Source organism: Carlito syrichta, unplaced genomic scaffold (genome assembly GCF_000164805.1).
Source record: "Carlito syrichta isolate Samal-C Ts95f unplaced genomic scaffold, Tarsius_syrichta-2.0.1 Scaffold301054, whole genome shotgun sequence".
Lineage (NCBI taxonomy): Eukaryota > Metazoa > Chordata > Mammalia > Primates > Tarsiidae > Carlito > Carlito syrichta.
Window position 1 is genome coordinate 119189 of NW_007245150.1, and position 15202 is coordinate 134390.

A 15202-nucleotide genomic window follows, 5' to 3' on the forward strand; every position below is an offset into this window, starting at 1 on the left:
TACCTAGTTGTACCATGTACTCACTATGTAACAGTGGATCATTCATTTAACTTATCTGAGTTAATGGAAAGTGAGTGGACTTTGAGGTGTTGTTGGCCAGAGTCATTTTTTTAACTTTTTTTGTTATTATTTATTTTAAAGATGTGGGGTACAATCCAGGGTTAGGTATACAAATGGTCATTGCACAGGTAAAGTTTGGGCTTCACTTTGGTCCCCACTTCACTTGGTTTGAGATAAGGTATCCTTATTGATAAAGCATGCCCCCCCATCCCCATCCCCACCACCCGTCCCCCGGCAGTTTCCCACTACTGCCAATCCCTTTCTTTAGACAGATACATGAAAAAATGCTTAGTCTCACTAATCATCAAAGAAATGCAAATTAAAACCACACTGAGATACTACCTAACCCCAGTCAGGATGGCCATCATCAATAACTCAAAAAAACAACAGAGACTTTCTCTGGTTCTCTCACTTACTATTTATGTCTCTGAATAAGTTGCTTTGTCCTCTGAGCTTAAATTTTCTTTTCTCTGAAGTGAAAATGAGATTGTACATCTCCGGGTGATCAGAAGAGCTAAGATGGTGTATGTAATGTGCCTGTCACTGTGCCTGCCACATTGGAAAGCAGTTTGTTCTCCTCTTTACCTCCCTTCTCTCTTTTTCATGCACTAGCCTTTGCCTTCTCCTTCCAGCTCCTTGTTTCTATAGCCTTTCTGGTAGGCCTTTATTTTCTCTTCTGAAAAACAGAGAGATGAAACCTTCCTTCCTCACAGAATCATGGTGAGGATCCAAGGATGCTGTTTTGCAAACTATAAAATACTCCTCAGACAGCAATATTATGATTAATAACAGTGATAATAATAGTGAAGCAGGCCACTATGTAATAGGGCAAAATAATTTATATACACATATATATATTAGCTTCTCCATTACAAGATGATTCTGTGGTGAGTTTATTATACACCATTAAAATCGAAGCCTCATGTATCTCTGGTTGTGTCTACTTAGAGGAATGAGTGAATGGATGTGTTGTTCTTTCGTATTTGCATATGTGGAACTGATAATGACTCTGAATTGGTGACAAGGCTTAGTAGAGGCAAAATAAACGTATTGGTAAATAAGTTGTGACTAAATGTAGCCACAGTTGTGTAAATGGAAAGCAGCCGTTGTCCCTCAGCGTATGTTATCTCACTGATGGCTGTGGGGTGCAGGGCAGCAAAACATAGGGCTTCGCGAAGATTGCTTCTCCACAGACCTCTCCACTGGATGCCACTATCCGCAGACAACTCTGACAGAGCTCCCTAAAGGTGGTGGATTTATTTGCTGCTTCTTAAATTTCTATGGGCTCACACTGTTACCCAGTTTAAGTCGATGGGTCACAAACAGTGAAGTCTTCACATTGGTGAAGGTTCTGGTGTCTCTTGGATTCCCACACTGTCCTGCCCCTTTATTTCAGGTTACTTTTTTGAGTATCTAGCAGAGTGGTTCTTTCTGCCAAAAGAGAAATAGAGGCGCTCACCGAGACCACACTATGATTCTGTTGCAGGCCAACCCTTTGTGAATCCCGATGGAACTCCTGCAATATACAACCCACCCGCCAGTCAGCAACCCCTGCGAAGTGCTATGGTGGGCCAGTCCCAGCAACAGCCCCCACCACAGCAGCCCTCTCCTCAGCCCCAGCAGCAGGTCCAGCCACCACAGCCACAGATGACAGGCCCACTGGTTACTCAGGTAAGAAGCTGATTGGCAGTCAGTGAAGGGAAGTACCTAAAATGAATGCTGTATTGTCTGCAGAGCATCAGTGCATCAGGCAAAGGGGTAGATTTTCCAGTGGTGCCACCTCCATACACTCAAGCCTCATAAGTGAAACCTGCCATCCTAGGGTTCTTGGTTGCAGGTTGACAGGATTTTGTCTAGACATTTAAGAGTAGATTGAGATGAGTACCCCATCCAGTGACTTGAGGGTGAGAGTACAGTGCTAGGGAAGATACAGATTTTTTTTTTCTTTAGGTCTAGATGTTATGCTTATGTATCAAGGAGCCTGTGTCTTGGAAACAGAACTCATAATTCCATCCAGGCCTTTGCATCATCTTGCTCACTCATTCCCCTCACAGAGCAAATGCTCATGACTGCAAATAAACGGTATTGAACTCTTTTTCAATGGGAGGAACAGAAATCAGTCAGTTCCATGGTGGACTGGCTATTCATACATACCTCCCTTAGAAAGATGCAGAGCTACCCTCCTTTCCTAGGAAGAAACATAAACATGTTCACAGAAACCTAAAGTGTTCCAGGTAGGCTGCCAGAGTAAGGCCCTTTTTTATAATTCTTTTTTTATTTCTTTTGTCTTGGGCAATATGTTTAGACTCAGAGGATCTTACCAACAGCAATATCAGACATACATTAATAACTTCCTAAAGGAGAATTCCTATATGCAAATGAGCCTCTCTCAAGGCTATCTTACTCTGGCCCAGACAGTCTTGTCTTTTCTTTGGTGGCTGCTTCCCCTCTGAACCAAGAGCACCTATAAGGGACAGTGGTATACTTCCTATGGGACTTCAGCCTTAACACTTTTCTCTTACCTGATCATCTTTTTCTTTCCTCCAGTCTGTCCAGGGGCTGCAGGCTTCCTCTCAGTCGGTGCAATATCCGGCAGTCTCTTTTCCTCCCCAGCACCTCCTGCCTGTGTCTCCAACGCAGCACTTCCCCATGGTACTGTGTTCTATGTATATGACTTTTTTCCCCTGGGAGAGCATACTCACTGGTTTTACTACTTCTCTGTGCAGCACTGGCTGACACTGGGAGGGTGCCCTGGGCTGACTGTGAGGGGGTGTGTTTCAGGGTGTCATTCCTGAACATTGCAGCACATCTGCAAAAGCAATGGTTTTCCTTCTGTTCTCTGTCTGTCACATGCTGAATGCTTCTGTGGTGTGCTACCCTCTTACGAATTTACCAGTTAAGCAGAAATCGAATGCCTTCAGAGTTAAAAGTCAGAAACACAGAGACACGTGAACTTGGTGTGAGGTTTTAAGAAATATCTCAAAGTCAGTGTTGGGATGGTAACCATTATCACTCTATGCTCTTGATATGTGTCCCCATGAGACGCCAATCCTCTCATTTTTTTTTTTTTTTCATTTCTCTCTCAAATTACTAGGTCTTTTTGAACAAGCTTAAAGGGTGAGCATTGTTCCTAAATTTCAGACCAGGCCAGTGAGCACATACTGTCTAATATAAGAATATAATCCCTCCAAGCCTGATGATGATAACAGTCCTGGTTCCTTCTTTGCAGCAGCACTGGGTAGTAATTAGTATAGGTGCTTTCACCTCTCTCTAGAAGGTAGGTCCTGTGCTCGCTGCTGGGAAGACTATGGAACTCTTCAGGACAGATAATCAAGCTTTCCTTGTCTGAAGCACCATCCCAAGGAGCCTGAGCCTTCAATGAAAAACAATAATTTGCTTTCATTGAAAGGACGATTTGGGTCAAATTGTTTACCATCCCTGACCCTTGCGATGATTAATATCTGCTTTTTTATGTTATATTCTCTCATTATGATCTGGCTGGATAATTATTTTATTTCTTACAAATTGTACTTCTTCTCTCTCCCACAACTACATGCATGTATCTTGTGTCTGCCTCAATGTGTCTCTCTCCTTACCAAGCTGACCTTGCTGATTTCCTCATTTATTTCCATGGCTTACAGAGAGATGATGTGGCAACACAGTTTGGCCAGATGAACCTGAGCCGGCAGTCCTCGGGAGAGACTCCTGAGCCCCCATCGGGTCCTGTCTACCCACCCTCCCTTATGGCACAGTCAACCCAGCAGCCAGGCTACGTCATCGCCTCAACAGGCCAGCAGCTTCCTACAGGTGGCTTCTCAGGCTCTGGTCCTTCCATCTCCCAGCAAGTCCTCCAGCCCCCTCCCTCACCACAGGGATTTGTGCAACAGCCTCCGCCTGCACAGGTAAGTGTGCTTTTCTTACACCTGTGACCTACAGACTTTGCCTATGACCTCTGCCCTTCCATAGGAAATATCACCAGGTTCCACCTGTCTTGCCCTTCTGAGCCTTATTAATATTCCCCACCAAAAGGACCTCTTCTATCTTTCTGTTCATCAGTTGTGCAAAGTCTTGGAGCTCAGAATGTAAGTTAAATGAAATTGACACAACTGCCCATGAACCAACAGGGGAATATATCTATCTCATTTTCCAGGCTGCTGATACAGAAACCCCATAAGGAAGCATTCCCTCCCATGTGATATTCTGCTCTGGAGGTTGCCCAGAGTAGAAAAGCCCTGGGGAAGGGAAAGGCCTGCACCTAGGGGACTTTCAACTCTCTCTTGCTGCTGCTCAGAAAATGTGTTCTTTCCTTTCTTATCAATTCACGAGCATTTTCTGAAGCTAATCTGGTGTTCCAGGCAGGAGCTCCTCCATGAATATAAAAGAGGAGGGTAAACTGATATCCACTGTCCTTTTCTCTCCCTAAGGGAAAGCAGAGCTCGCATCTCTCTCACAGGTAGCCATTAATCATATTTAATTGACTTGAGCATGTAAGACACCACAGATCACTGATTTTTACTGTCTTCTCAAAGACTGATTATGTGTTACTGTTCACCAGCAAACATCTCTGGTGCTCTCCTGGGCATCCCTTGCAGAATATTGGAAGTGATTACTGTCAAGATATAAAACGCACAGAGGCATCTTCTGGTCCATTTTCAAGGCACACATATCCCAAGAAAATTCCATCCTAATTATGAAGTATTGCACCGGATGAGTTGTTTAAAGTGCAGTGTCATCTTTGTATCATTTGTTTCACTGTCTTAACATCTTGAATAAATTATTTTCTTTGCAAGTCACACAAAACTCCCAACCATGAAATGATTGTCACTCAGTTGTTCATTTTATTTTGAATGATTAATTAATAGTTCATCTTTAGTTGCCTTCTCTGTAATATTTCTTCACTAGTGGGAGATGTGTAAAATAATTTTAAGTTATGGGAGAAAGGACTTCACTAATATACTTATAATTTTACTAATAAATTAAATAATTCAAATTTAATTGTTGAGAACAAATTAGCTCTTTTTGCCTGAATAGCATCTAAGTGTCTTTATTCATTTCTGCTTCAGATAGAAGAGTTGTCAGAATGTTTAATTGAAGACTTTATTTCAAACAAAGAAAAGTCCTTCAGTGAAGGAAGTTTCAGTATTAGTGCACAGTACAAGCAAAGACAATTCAGAAACCCTGGTGTGCTTGCAACAGCAATATTTTCATTCCCTTTTCAACAGACTTTTTTTAAATAGAAAGAGAGGGGACATTTTAAACAGACGTTCACCTGATCTCAAACCAGGTGAAGTGGGGACCAAAGTAAGACCTAAAATTTACCTGTACAATGACCATTTGTATACCTAACCCTGAATTGTAACCCACATCTTTAAAATTTTAAAAATTAAAAATAAAAATAAACAGATGTTTATGATTCATGTTCAGTTTGAATATTTATGAATTTCTTTTTGAAGAACCACAGATAAGGTATAGAATATAACTTATAGTGACTTGCAATTTACCAAACATTTTTAAATGTGGTGACTCAAATATAATAACAATAGAAAAAATGTAGTTAGATTCAACCCGCAGGCATACAAGGAAACTTGTTAAATTTATGCAGAAAATGAATCCATTTAATAATTCTGAAGGTCAATTTTGTCCAACTCATCGTTTATGCTTTCTAAATGCCCACTGGAAGGGTGAAGCAGGGAACACATGAACAAGACAAAGAAGGATTTAAAGAGGAAAAATGATAAAAGTGCTTATTTTTAGTTTCTTTCTGTGATTTATTTCTTTCCCTACTAATTCGCTCATTTTTGGATTCTACATATTTTAACATGGTTGGTTGCAAACATACATTTTCTCCTTTGGGGCTATTCTCTTTTCTCCGTTTCCCTCTCCCTTTTCAAATCTTTACTCCTCACACTTTAAAATATTCCTCTTAGCCAGTCTTTCTTTTCTTCCTCTTCACCAGAGTATGAAGATGGGACTTTGCATCTTACGGTTTGGAGTCATAATTCCTAAGGGCTTGCCAAGGCTCTACCTTGGAGAGGTGCTGGATGGAAGTAGCTAAGCCTCTAGCACAACCTGTCAAAATCTGGGAGAATAAAACAAAAACAAAACAAACAACAGGAACAGCAAAACTGAGTACTAAAGGTGTTTTTTAAAAAATCTCCATGAATCTGTACTTTTAGCCAAATCATGAGTGCTCATCAGGAAATTTTAAGTGTTTGAAGTCCATCTTTCATCCCCAAAGGCATTTTTATGTTTCATAAAGGAAATCAAGGAATGCATAACACATTCATGAGCTTATGTTTAATCAAGACACAGTCTTTTCTAAAGGAACAAAATCCCATTCTTCTTAGAATTCATGTAAATTTAATGTTGGTAAATAAATTAAATAATAGTTTGGATTTTTTGTTTGTTTGTTTTAGAAACAGGGTCTTGCTCTGTGGTCCAAGCTAGAGTGTGCAATCCCAGCTCACTGTAGCATCAAACTCCTGGGATCAAGCTGTCCTTTCACCTCAGTCTCCCAAAGAACTGGGATTAGTGAGCCACTATGTCAGGACTAATAGTTATTCTTAATACTGGAAAGCATCGGATGAATGATAGTAGTAATCTTTAATTTAATTTAATTTTTAATAGTACTACAATTTGTCAGAGTGTAACTAAATTCTGTTAATTTTCCAGAATTATTTAGATTTTTATTGTAATAAACTTGCTTACTCAAAAGGGAGAAATAATATCAAATCACTATAAATGATGTGTACAAGAAATTAGTGAGTTGCCGGATACTGACCCATGATTGCTTTAGACTCATTCAGTCTCTTGCCCTTGAATATTCATATTGTTAGGTAGTCACAAATATAATTCATCATAATTTCATGGAATTGCAATCACAGTTCCACACAGATTAAGTTATCTTCTGATCCTACTTTTAACCTCAGGTGGGAAAAAAGTGTTTTCTATTTGACATGAGCAAATCAGAAAATAAAATAACCATGAAAATAAAATAATCATAAAAATCAAAGTTCTCAAATAGTTTTTTCATGGTTTTATTCCACATATGTGATATTGGTCAGCTGTTGACTGGGATGTCTTCATTCTTTATGGGAGATGATTGTAGAAAATTCAGGGATCTGGAAATGGAAAATAATTAACTAGGAATAGTAAGAAAATAGATTTAATATAAATGACCTGAGGCAAGCAAAGAAGTCTTACCAGATCAGAAAACATTTGATTTTAATCTTTTTGGAAGTAGAGTATTTTTATTCATTTTAAATCATCAGAAAGTTAAGAAGGTGGCGTAAGCAATATTTTTTACATATTTCCTTTTTTTGGATTGAACATATTTTTGGGAAGAATACTGGCGATGTACCAATCACTCTGCAATATGCTTGAATACACTTTATTATGTTTCATAGTTACATTCTCTGCTTCTTTTAGGCTAGAGATCAGCAGTTTTCATGTCTCACCTGAATTTCCATCAGAAAAACAATTCAAGTTAGGTATAATATATAAAAACGGCCATAGATTTTTGTTGTTGATGATAACTGTTTCATTTTCTCTGGTTTCATGTAAAAAGCACAAAAGGATTGTTTTTAAACAACCATTGTGTTGCTCATGATTTGGTCAGCAATTGAGCAGGATGTACCACAGATGGCTCATCTCTGCTCTTCATGGCTGGGGCAGCTTGTCTGGAGCTATACTCACACGCCTGGAACTTGAGGGTAGCCAGTCACTCAGGCTCCCTTTGTTCTCCACATACCTTTTTCTCCAGCAGGATAGCCTGGACTTCTTTACCTGGTGGGTGGGTGCCCCTCCTGAAGGAGTAGAAGTTGCCGGTCTTCTGAAGGGTCAGGCTTGCAAGTCTCAAACTTCATTTCTGCTTCATTGCACTGGTCAATGCAAGTCACAGAACCATGTCAGATTTGAGACTTGGGAAACAAATGTTCCCTCTTCACAGGAGGAATCACGAGTACACACACATAGACATGGGGAAGTTTGTGGTGGCCGTCTTTACAATCCACCACAATATAAAATATAAGATGACAATGTATTTTATGTTTGAAAATGTTACTTTATGTACAGTTCTCATTCCCTGTCTTCCCCCCGCCCCCCTTTATTTCACAGATGCCTGTATATTATTATCCATCTGGTCAGTACCCTACCTCAACCACGCAACAGTACCGGCCAATGGCCTCAGTTCAGTATAGTGCTCAGAGGAGTCAGCAGATGTCACAGGCAGCGCAACAAACAGGTACTTGGAATCTGTTTCCCATTTTCTCCTCCAATCCAGTTATGTTCGCTGGTGACTCTCATAGCTGTACTCTTTGAAGGTATATTCAGGCTTGGAAATTTAAATCGCCACGTTTCCCCTATCCAGAGAAGATAACAAAGCATCTGATTGACTCTGTGGATAAGTAATAGGTACAAGCAGGTGAAGCCTACGTCAGTCTAGCATCCCAGGCATGCATGCTAAACAGTCTCCATACATGATTTTTTTGCTCTTCTTAGTTTATTTTAAAGCAGAAAGCCAACCACATACCTATCTTTCCAGTTTATACTTCTTTTTTACTTTTTTCTTTTCAATTTGAAGGGAATGAAAGTTACTCCTGTCCCTCAGGCTAGGGAGTCAAATTAGGTTGTCTCGATACCAGGCTAACAAGCACTGCCTTTAGAAGAAGGCTACTGACAATGCGGCGTGTGATTCGGTGGAACTGACTCCGTGGTTCACTTTCACAATGGCCACGCGCCTCCTGCCCAGAGCCCGGCAGCCGCTGTGCAGTGGGAAGGGGGGCCGATGCACTGTACGAGAGTGAGTAGCAGGTCTCACAGTGAACCGGTCTCTTTCCCTACTGTGTCACACTCCTGATGGAATGCCGCTACCCAGAGACCAGCAGGAACCCAGCAGGGCTGAGTGACTTGAGCTAGGGAGAGGCTTGTGTCATTCCTGCTGACCAAACTGCGGGAAAAACTGCTAATTGTCATGCTGAAGACTGCCTGACTAGGAGACTCTGCCTCTGTAAGTAGGTCATGCTAAAAAGCACATGCTCTCTCCCTTCTCCCCCTACCCCCCACGCTCCTCCTAAATGCCTGCTCTGTGATCTGATGTCTACACCAAATATATATATACATGCATATGTAATATGTACAGATATATGTATGTAATAACTACATGTATGCACCGCTTTTTATAAGCCATGAAAAAAGTGCAATCCTTGCCAAGGATTAGTACCAGTCACAGACATCCTGAGAATACTAATGCCGATGCTGCTAGCATTTTGTCAGATTGGAGGAAGAATTAAATTCCTCAGTATTGTGGATGGCTATATGTTCTTTGGTTTGTCTCATGGTTTATTTAAAGTCAGTGGGAGAATTAGAGAACCCCACACAGCCAGACAGATTTCGTCTTGCCTCAACACTGTGTTAGTTTGGGGAAAATATATTTGACTTATGAATTGGCTCTATGCTTTTACAGTAGTAAAAACACTAAAGGCTTTCAAATTATCAGAAAATCACTTGGTAATAATTTCTCTGATCTATGAAAAATGTTACTATCTTTATCATTTTAGTGGTATACATACACACACACTACAGCATTGTGTTGCTTGCATTCTGAACTGTCTTATTTTCTTATGCTGACATTAATTAAAGAGTTAATTTAAAGATCATTTACATCTTGGTTCAGAGGCTATGGAGAACTTTTATTTTTGGTTATCAATGCCTTTAGAAGAAAATAGATGCAGACATGTAATTACAATAATTTTTATTTAGTTTAGTGCCATTGTGTGAGTTTTTTTAAGTGGTTATTTCAGTCCTGTGATAGGGCCGTCATATACAGGAATGTGTTTACAAATGTGCTGGAGTCTGCTAAGCTTATAAACCCTAGATCTATGTAAGGGTGAATATGCTAACTGGGCAACAGAATTCAATTTAGAAAATGTCAGAATTCTTCACTGATTTCTACATTACTATTTCTCCTCTCCACTGACTTCACTGATAAATGTCAATACAAGGAAAAGTACATGGGGCCTTCTTTTACTCTTTTATAAAGCATGGTGGGAGAATTTGGGGATGCAGAAACACCCTCTCCCACCTCAGAGAAACCTAACTGTCCCCAGCTACATTCCATGGCAACCTGGTGGCTTTGATTTTTTTTCTTCCTCCCACACCACCACGCAAATGCCTTGGGGGTGGCATTACAATGATATTGTGATGAGAAGAATGCCTTCTAAAACAGCAACATGCTCAAAATAGAAGCAAGGGCAGTGCTTCAAGTGTCAAGAAAGTGAGTGACAGTTAATGTGGTCCTTGGGGGGTGAGGAGGTGAGAACAGTGAAATGATACATGAACAGTGTTGTCCCCCGACGTAACAGCAGGCTGCAACCTCTGAGCCCTTAGTTTTTGTGACCACCCTACCTGATACCTGGCCTAAAATCACAACACATTTTTCCACTGCAATGCTGAATTTACCGACCATTTGGGAAAGCAGATGGTGTTCCCTGACCACACAGAGAATCACTCCTGCTAAAAAAATTCAGGTAACCCAGTTCACATTGACTCTTTGAGAAAGCATAGAGACTCTGGGTCCTAGCTGGGAGGCCTTTTGTTGAGTCTAGTGAACCAACAGAGTCTTTCCAAAGGAACATGGCGAGTATTTGTGAGAGCAACTCTATGTTACAGTTATCCAAATTTGGATAACTGTAAAAGTTATGTTTTCTGGAGGAACTTGAAGATAGGCCTTTTCCATCTTTAAGTTGAACTTTGGACTAGTATCAGCATGTTAGCCTCCCACGGTGATATTTAATATGATTTAGAATTAGAGTGGAATAAAATTATGTCCGTTAAAGCTAAACAGGATTTTAATCCCAGTTTGCTTCTTGGCGCTGTGCTTAATCTGTAATTAATTGCAATAAAAACATCTCTTACTTCTACATTCTTGCCAGAATTGAAATCTATGCCAGTTACTACATCTTTCTTAGGCCTTAAAACTACATAGTGATTTTTTGTTTTTGAGTTGGAGTCTTTCTGTCACCCAGACTGGAGTGCAGTGGCCACTCCCGGCCATCGCAGCCTCGATCTGCTGTGCTCCGGCGATCCTTCTGCCTCAACCTTCCAAGTAGCTGGAATTACAGGCATGCGCTACCACGCCCGGCTGATTTTTTGATTTATTGTAGAGATGAGGTCTCGCTGCCCAGGCGGATCTCGAACCCGCGGGCTCAGGCAATCCACTCACCTCAGCCTCCCAAAGGCACAGGATTACAGGCTGAGCCACCGAGCCCAGCTTCATAGTGATTTTTTATAAAGTGAATTGGGTATTCTACAATTGATTACATAGTACACTTAAATTACACTGAGGCTCAGTGGGAGGACATACGTTGTTCTTTCTCCTGGTCATATTGTAGTCTGTGTCCTTTCAGTGGACAGTAAAAGTCCTAAGCTTGTAGGAGAGGAAGCTTATGCTAGTGGTGATTATAAAGGCCACTAATGTTGAGGAACTTTGTAGAAATCGAATGGTAGGTTTGCAAAGTGATATTTGGATTTTGTAGTTATTTATGCAAGGAAAATAAAACCTTCTCCATAGGAATGACTTTAATGAAATAGAAAAGAATTTATCAAAAAATTTGCATTACTAGGTACTCCCAGTAGTGGGGGGATGATTTTCTTTGTGAAGCAATTGTTAAGAATTCAAGTCAGCGTAGAAAAAACAGTAATCAGGTTATAGCAAAAGAGACTATAGTTTTTAAATCATTCTGGCTTTGAAAGACTTGGAAGTAGATGAATAAGCCTTCCATCCTTAATGTTTTAGGTTGATTTTAGCAGTCAGTTATCATACTGCTTTTAGTTAGAACCTGTGTTTCTATCATTTATTATTGTTGAAAAACATTATTAAGGCCACAACAATATTAGCAATAATTATATGCATCATTGTTTGAGAATTTCTTGTGGGCTAGTTGCTAATGCTAAGTATGTACAAACTTAGTTTAATCAACACCACAAATTTACAAGGGAAGTCTTAGCATCTCTGTTTTGTTTTGTTTTGTTTTTTTGAGTTGGAGTCTCACCCTGCCGCCCAGACTGGAGTGCAGTGGCCACTCCTGGCCACCGCAGCCTCAACCTGCTGGGCTCTGGCGATCCTTCCGCCTCAGCCTTCCAAGTAGTTGGAACTACAGGTGCACGCTACCACGCCCGGCTAATATTTTGATTTATTTTAGAGATGAGGTCTCGCCAAGTTGTCCAGGTGGGTCTCGAACCCACGGGCTCAGACAATCCACTCACCTCGGCCTCCCAAAGAGCGGGATTACAGGCTGAGCCACTGAGCCCGGCAGCATCTCTGTTTTATAGGTGGGAGACACTATTGCTTAGGGAGGTGAAATAAATTCCCCTGGTTTCCAAGGTTGACTAAATTGAGAAAAGCACCAAGGCATGACTGATTTTAAGCCAATGTTTCTTTTTTAAACTTTTTTTGTTTTAAAGACATGGAGTACAATTCAGGGTTAGTTATACAAATGTCATTGTGTATGTAAAATTTGGGCCTCACTTCCATCTCCACTTCACCTGGTTTGAGATCAGGTACCCTTATTGACGGGGTGTGCCCCTCTTTCCTCCCCTGGCAGTTTCCACTACTGTCAATCACTTTATTAAGCCAGTGTTTCAAGCATTTGATTGGAACAACGATGACACAGTTACTGTTTTTCTTTTGTATACTAGCATGAATGATAATATAGAAACTTGAATGTTGGAACTAAGTCAGCATGCTCATGTTATAGAGGCAGGTAATATTTAATTAATTGTTCATGTACCCAGGTTGACCTAAAAGCAGGGAAAAAAATCAAGAACCTTGGACTTTTTCCTTCCTACACAACTCGGAGTTCCATATTACTTTGCAGAGCTGGTCAATAACAATACATGGTAGAGAGCAGCTGAGGCATTTGTGTTCAAATCACACATTGGAAAAGAAAAGAAAATAGCAAAAGGCTTCCTCTTAGAGTTTCCAACTCTAATTTTCTTTTTTTTTTTTTTCAGTTTGACTTTAAAAAATATATACTTAGCTTCATTATTGGTTCTCCAAAATCTCAATGCCTCCTAAAAGCAACAAAAATGAGCTTATAAAGTCCTATATACTTTCATAAATAGACATCTGGGAAAGTTTATAGGTTTGATGTCAGAATAATATTAACCTCATACAATGAGTTGGAAAGTGTTCCCTCCCCTTCTATTTTTAAAGAGATTATATAAAATTGGTGCTAAATCTTTTAAATGTTTTGGTAGAATTTTCCAATAAAAATTTGAGCCTGAAGATTTTCAGAAACATTTCTTTAACTTTATGTTTTAAGATAACTTCTGGAGCTTTTAAATTATGAGTTAATTTCTTTATAGTTATGGGACTATTCAGATTTAGTCCATGTTTCTTCCATTTTGATAGTTTATGGTAATCAAGGAATTAGTCAATTTCTTCTAAGATGCTAAATTAAGGAGCATAAGCTTGTAGTTGTATACTTTACAACTTTATTATTTTGTAATAGTTTCAGGATATATTGTGACATTCTGTTTCTTTCCTGATATTGATGATTTTTAACTTCTCTTTTTTGGGGGTCACTTTTGCTAGATTTATCGATTTTCTTGATCAATCCTAAGAACTAGCTCTTTGTCTCATTGATTTTCTCTATTGTTTTAATTTTAAATTTTATTGATATCTGCTTATATCTTTATTATTTTCTTTTTTCTATCAATTTTAGGTTTAATTTTTTTGTGTGGTTTCTTGAGGTGGGAAGTTAGATTATTGATCTTTTCTCTTTAATAATGTAAGCATTTAATCATGTAATTTTCTCCTCTCAGTTCTGTTTAGCTGTGTCCCACATAGTTTGATATGACATATTTTCATTTTTATTCATTTGTGTGTATTTTTAATATTTTCTCTGAGACTTTTTTTTTGACTCATGAACTATTGAGAAAGTGTATGGTTTAATGCTCAAGTAGTCAGATTTTTTTTCTGTTGTTGACTCCATTTTAGTTAACATATTTTGTATGATTTTCATTCTCATAAAATAGTCGAGGTGGAGGTTTATGGCTCAGAATATAGTTTATTGCTGTGAATGTTCCATGAGTGCATTAAAAAACTGGTTATCCTGCTATTGTTGTGTGGAATATTTTATACATATCAGGATATCACGTAGATCAGGATCGTTTATTTTGTTGTTTGGGTCTTCCAAATTCTCTGTTTACTAGTTCTATCAGTTGCTGAGAGGTAGATATTTACAACCCAAACCATAAGACCTTCTAAAGTCCTGAAACTAATCTCAAGGCAAAGATTGCCCCAACTGTCCCTTGTAGGGCAAAGATAAAGAAACGACGTAGAAGCTGTTCAGAGCATATTATCATTTGGTTCTTTTTCCAATTTAATAAGAAATGTTTTATCCCCTAAGAAAGTTAGAAACACTCAATAACAATAGTATGGAAGGTAAAGGTTCTCTAAACAGTGGTGCTCAGGTGCTACATCTCTCACTGACCAGGTTTTCAACCCTGTTGCTTAGTGCCAGTAATATTATGTTAGGTCTGGGTAAAAAAAGAATGACAATGACTGTTTGCAAAGAACAGCTCAAGTGTTCTGCCTTCCTAATAGACCAGGAGAGTCTGTATTATTGACTATCATGAAAATAAAACAATATGGACCAGGCACAGTGACTCAAGCCTATACTTCCTGTACTTTGGGAGGCCGAGGCAAGAAGATTGCCTGAGCCCAGGGGTTCAAGAGCAGCCTGAGCAACTTGGAGAGACCTCGTCTCTACAATAAATCAAAAAATTAGCTGGGTTGGGGCATGCACCTGCATTTCCAGGTACTTGGAAGACTGAGGTGGGAGGATTGCCTGAGACCAACAGGTCATGAGACTCCAACCCAAACAAAGAAAAGAAAACAATATGAAGTGAAGATAGCAACACAAAGAGCAAGGTGGAAAACAAAAACAAGAACTTGAGGGAACCTTACATTAGATTAGGTGACAACAAAACTAATCATTTGGTGTGGATTCTGAAACCTGCAGAGATACTTCTCACCTCTGCTTTATATCCCTTTTTCTCCCACCCTCTCCTATTCCCCACAATCTGCTGAATGATTCATTTTGAGTAAAAAGCAGTTTTATAAAGCATTTTTCATAAA

General features: G+C 39.5%; 1 protein-coding gene across 1 annotated transcript in view; it reads left to right on the forward strand.

The window, feature by feature from the left end:
• Positions 1 to 8379, forward strand: part of LOC110595374 (cAMP-regulated phosphoprotein 21-like) — a 33331-nt gene extending 24952 nt beyond the window's left edge. Inside the window, exons 5-8 of the mRNA XM_021710757.1 lie at positions 1547 to 1731; positions 2608 to 2712; positions 3702 to 3962; positions 8176 to 8379. Of these exons, the coding sequence (XP_021566432.1) occupies positions 1547 to 1731; positions 2608 to 2712; positions 3702 to 3962; positions 8176 to 8379 (755 nt within the window). The remainder of the gene's footprint in view (positions 1 to 1546; positions 1732 to 2607; positions 2713 to 3701; positions 3963 to 8175) is intronic.
• The last annotated feature ends 6823 nt before the right edge of the window (positions 8380 to 15202 follow it).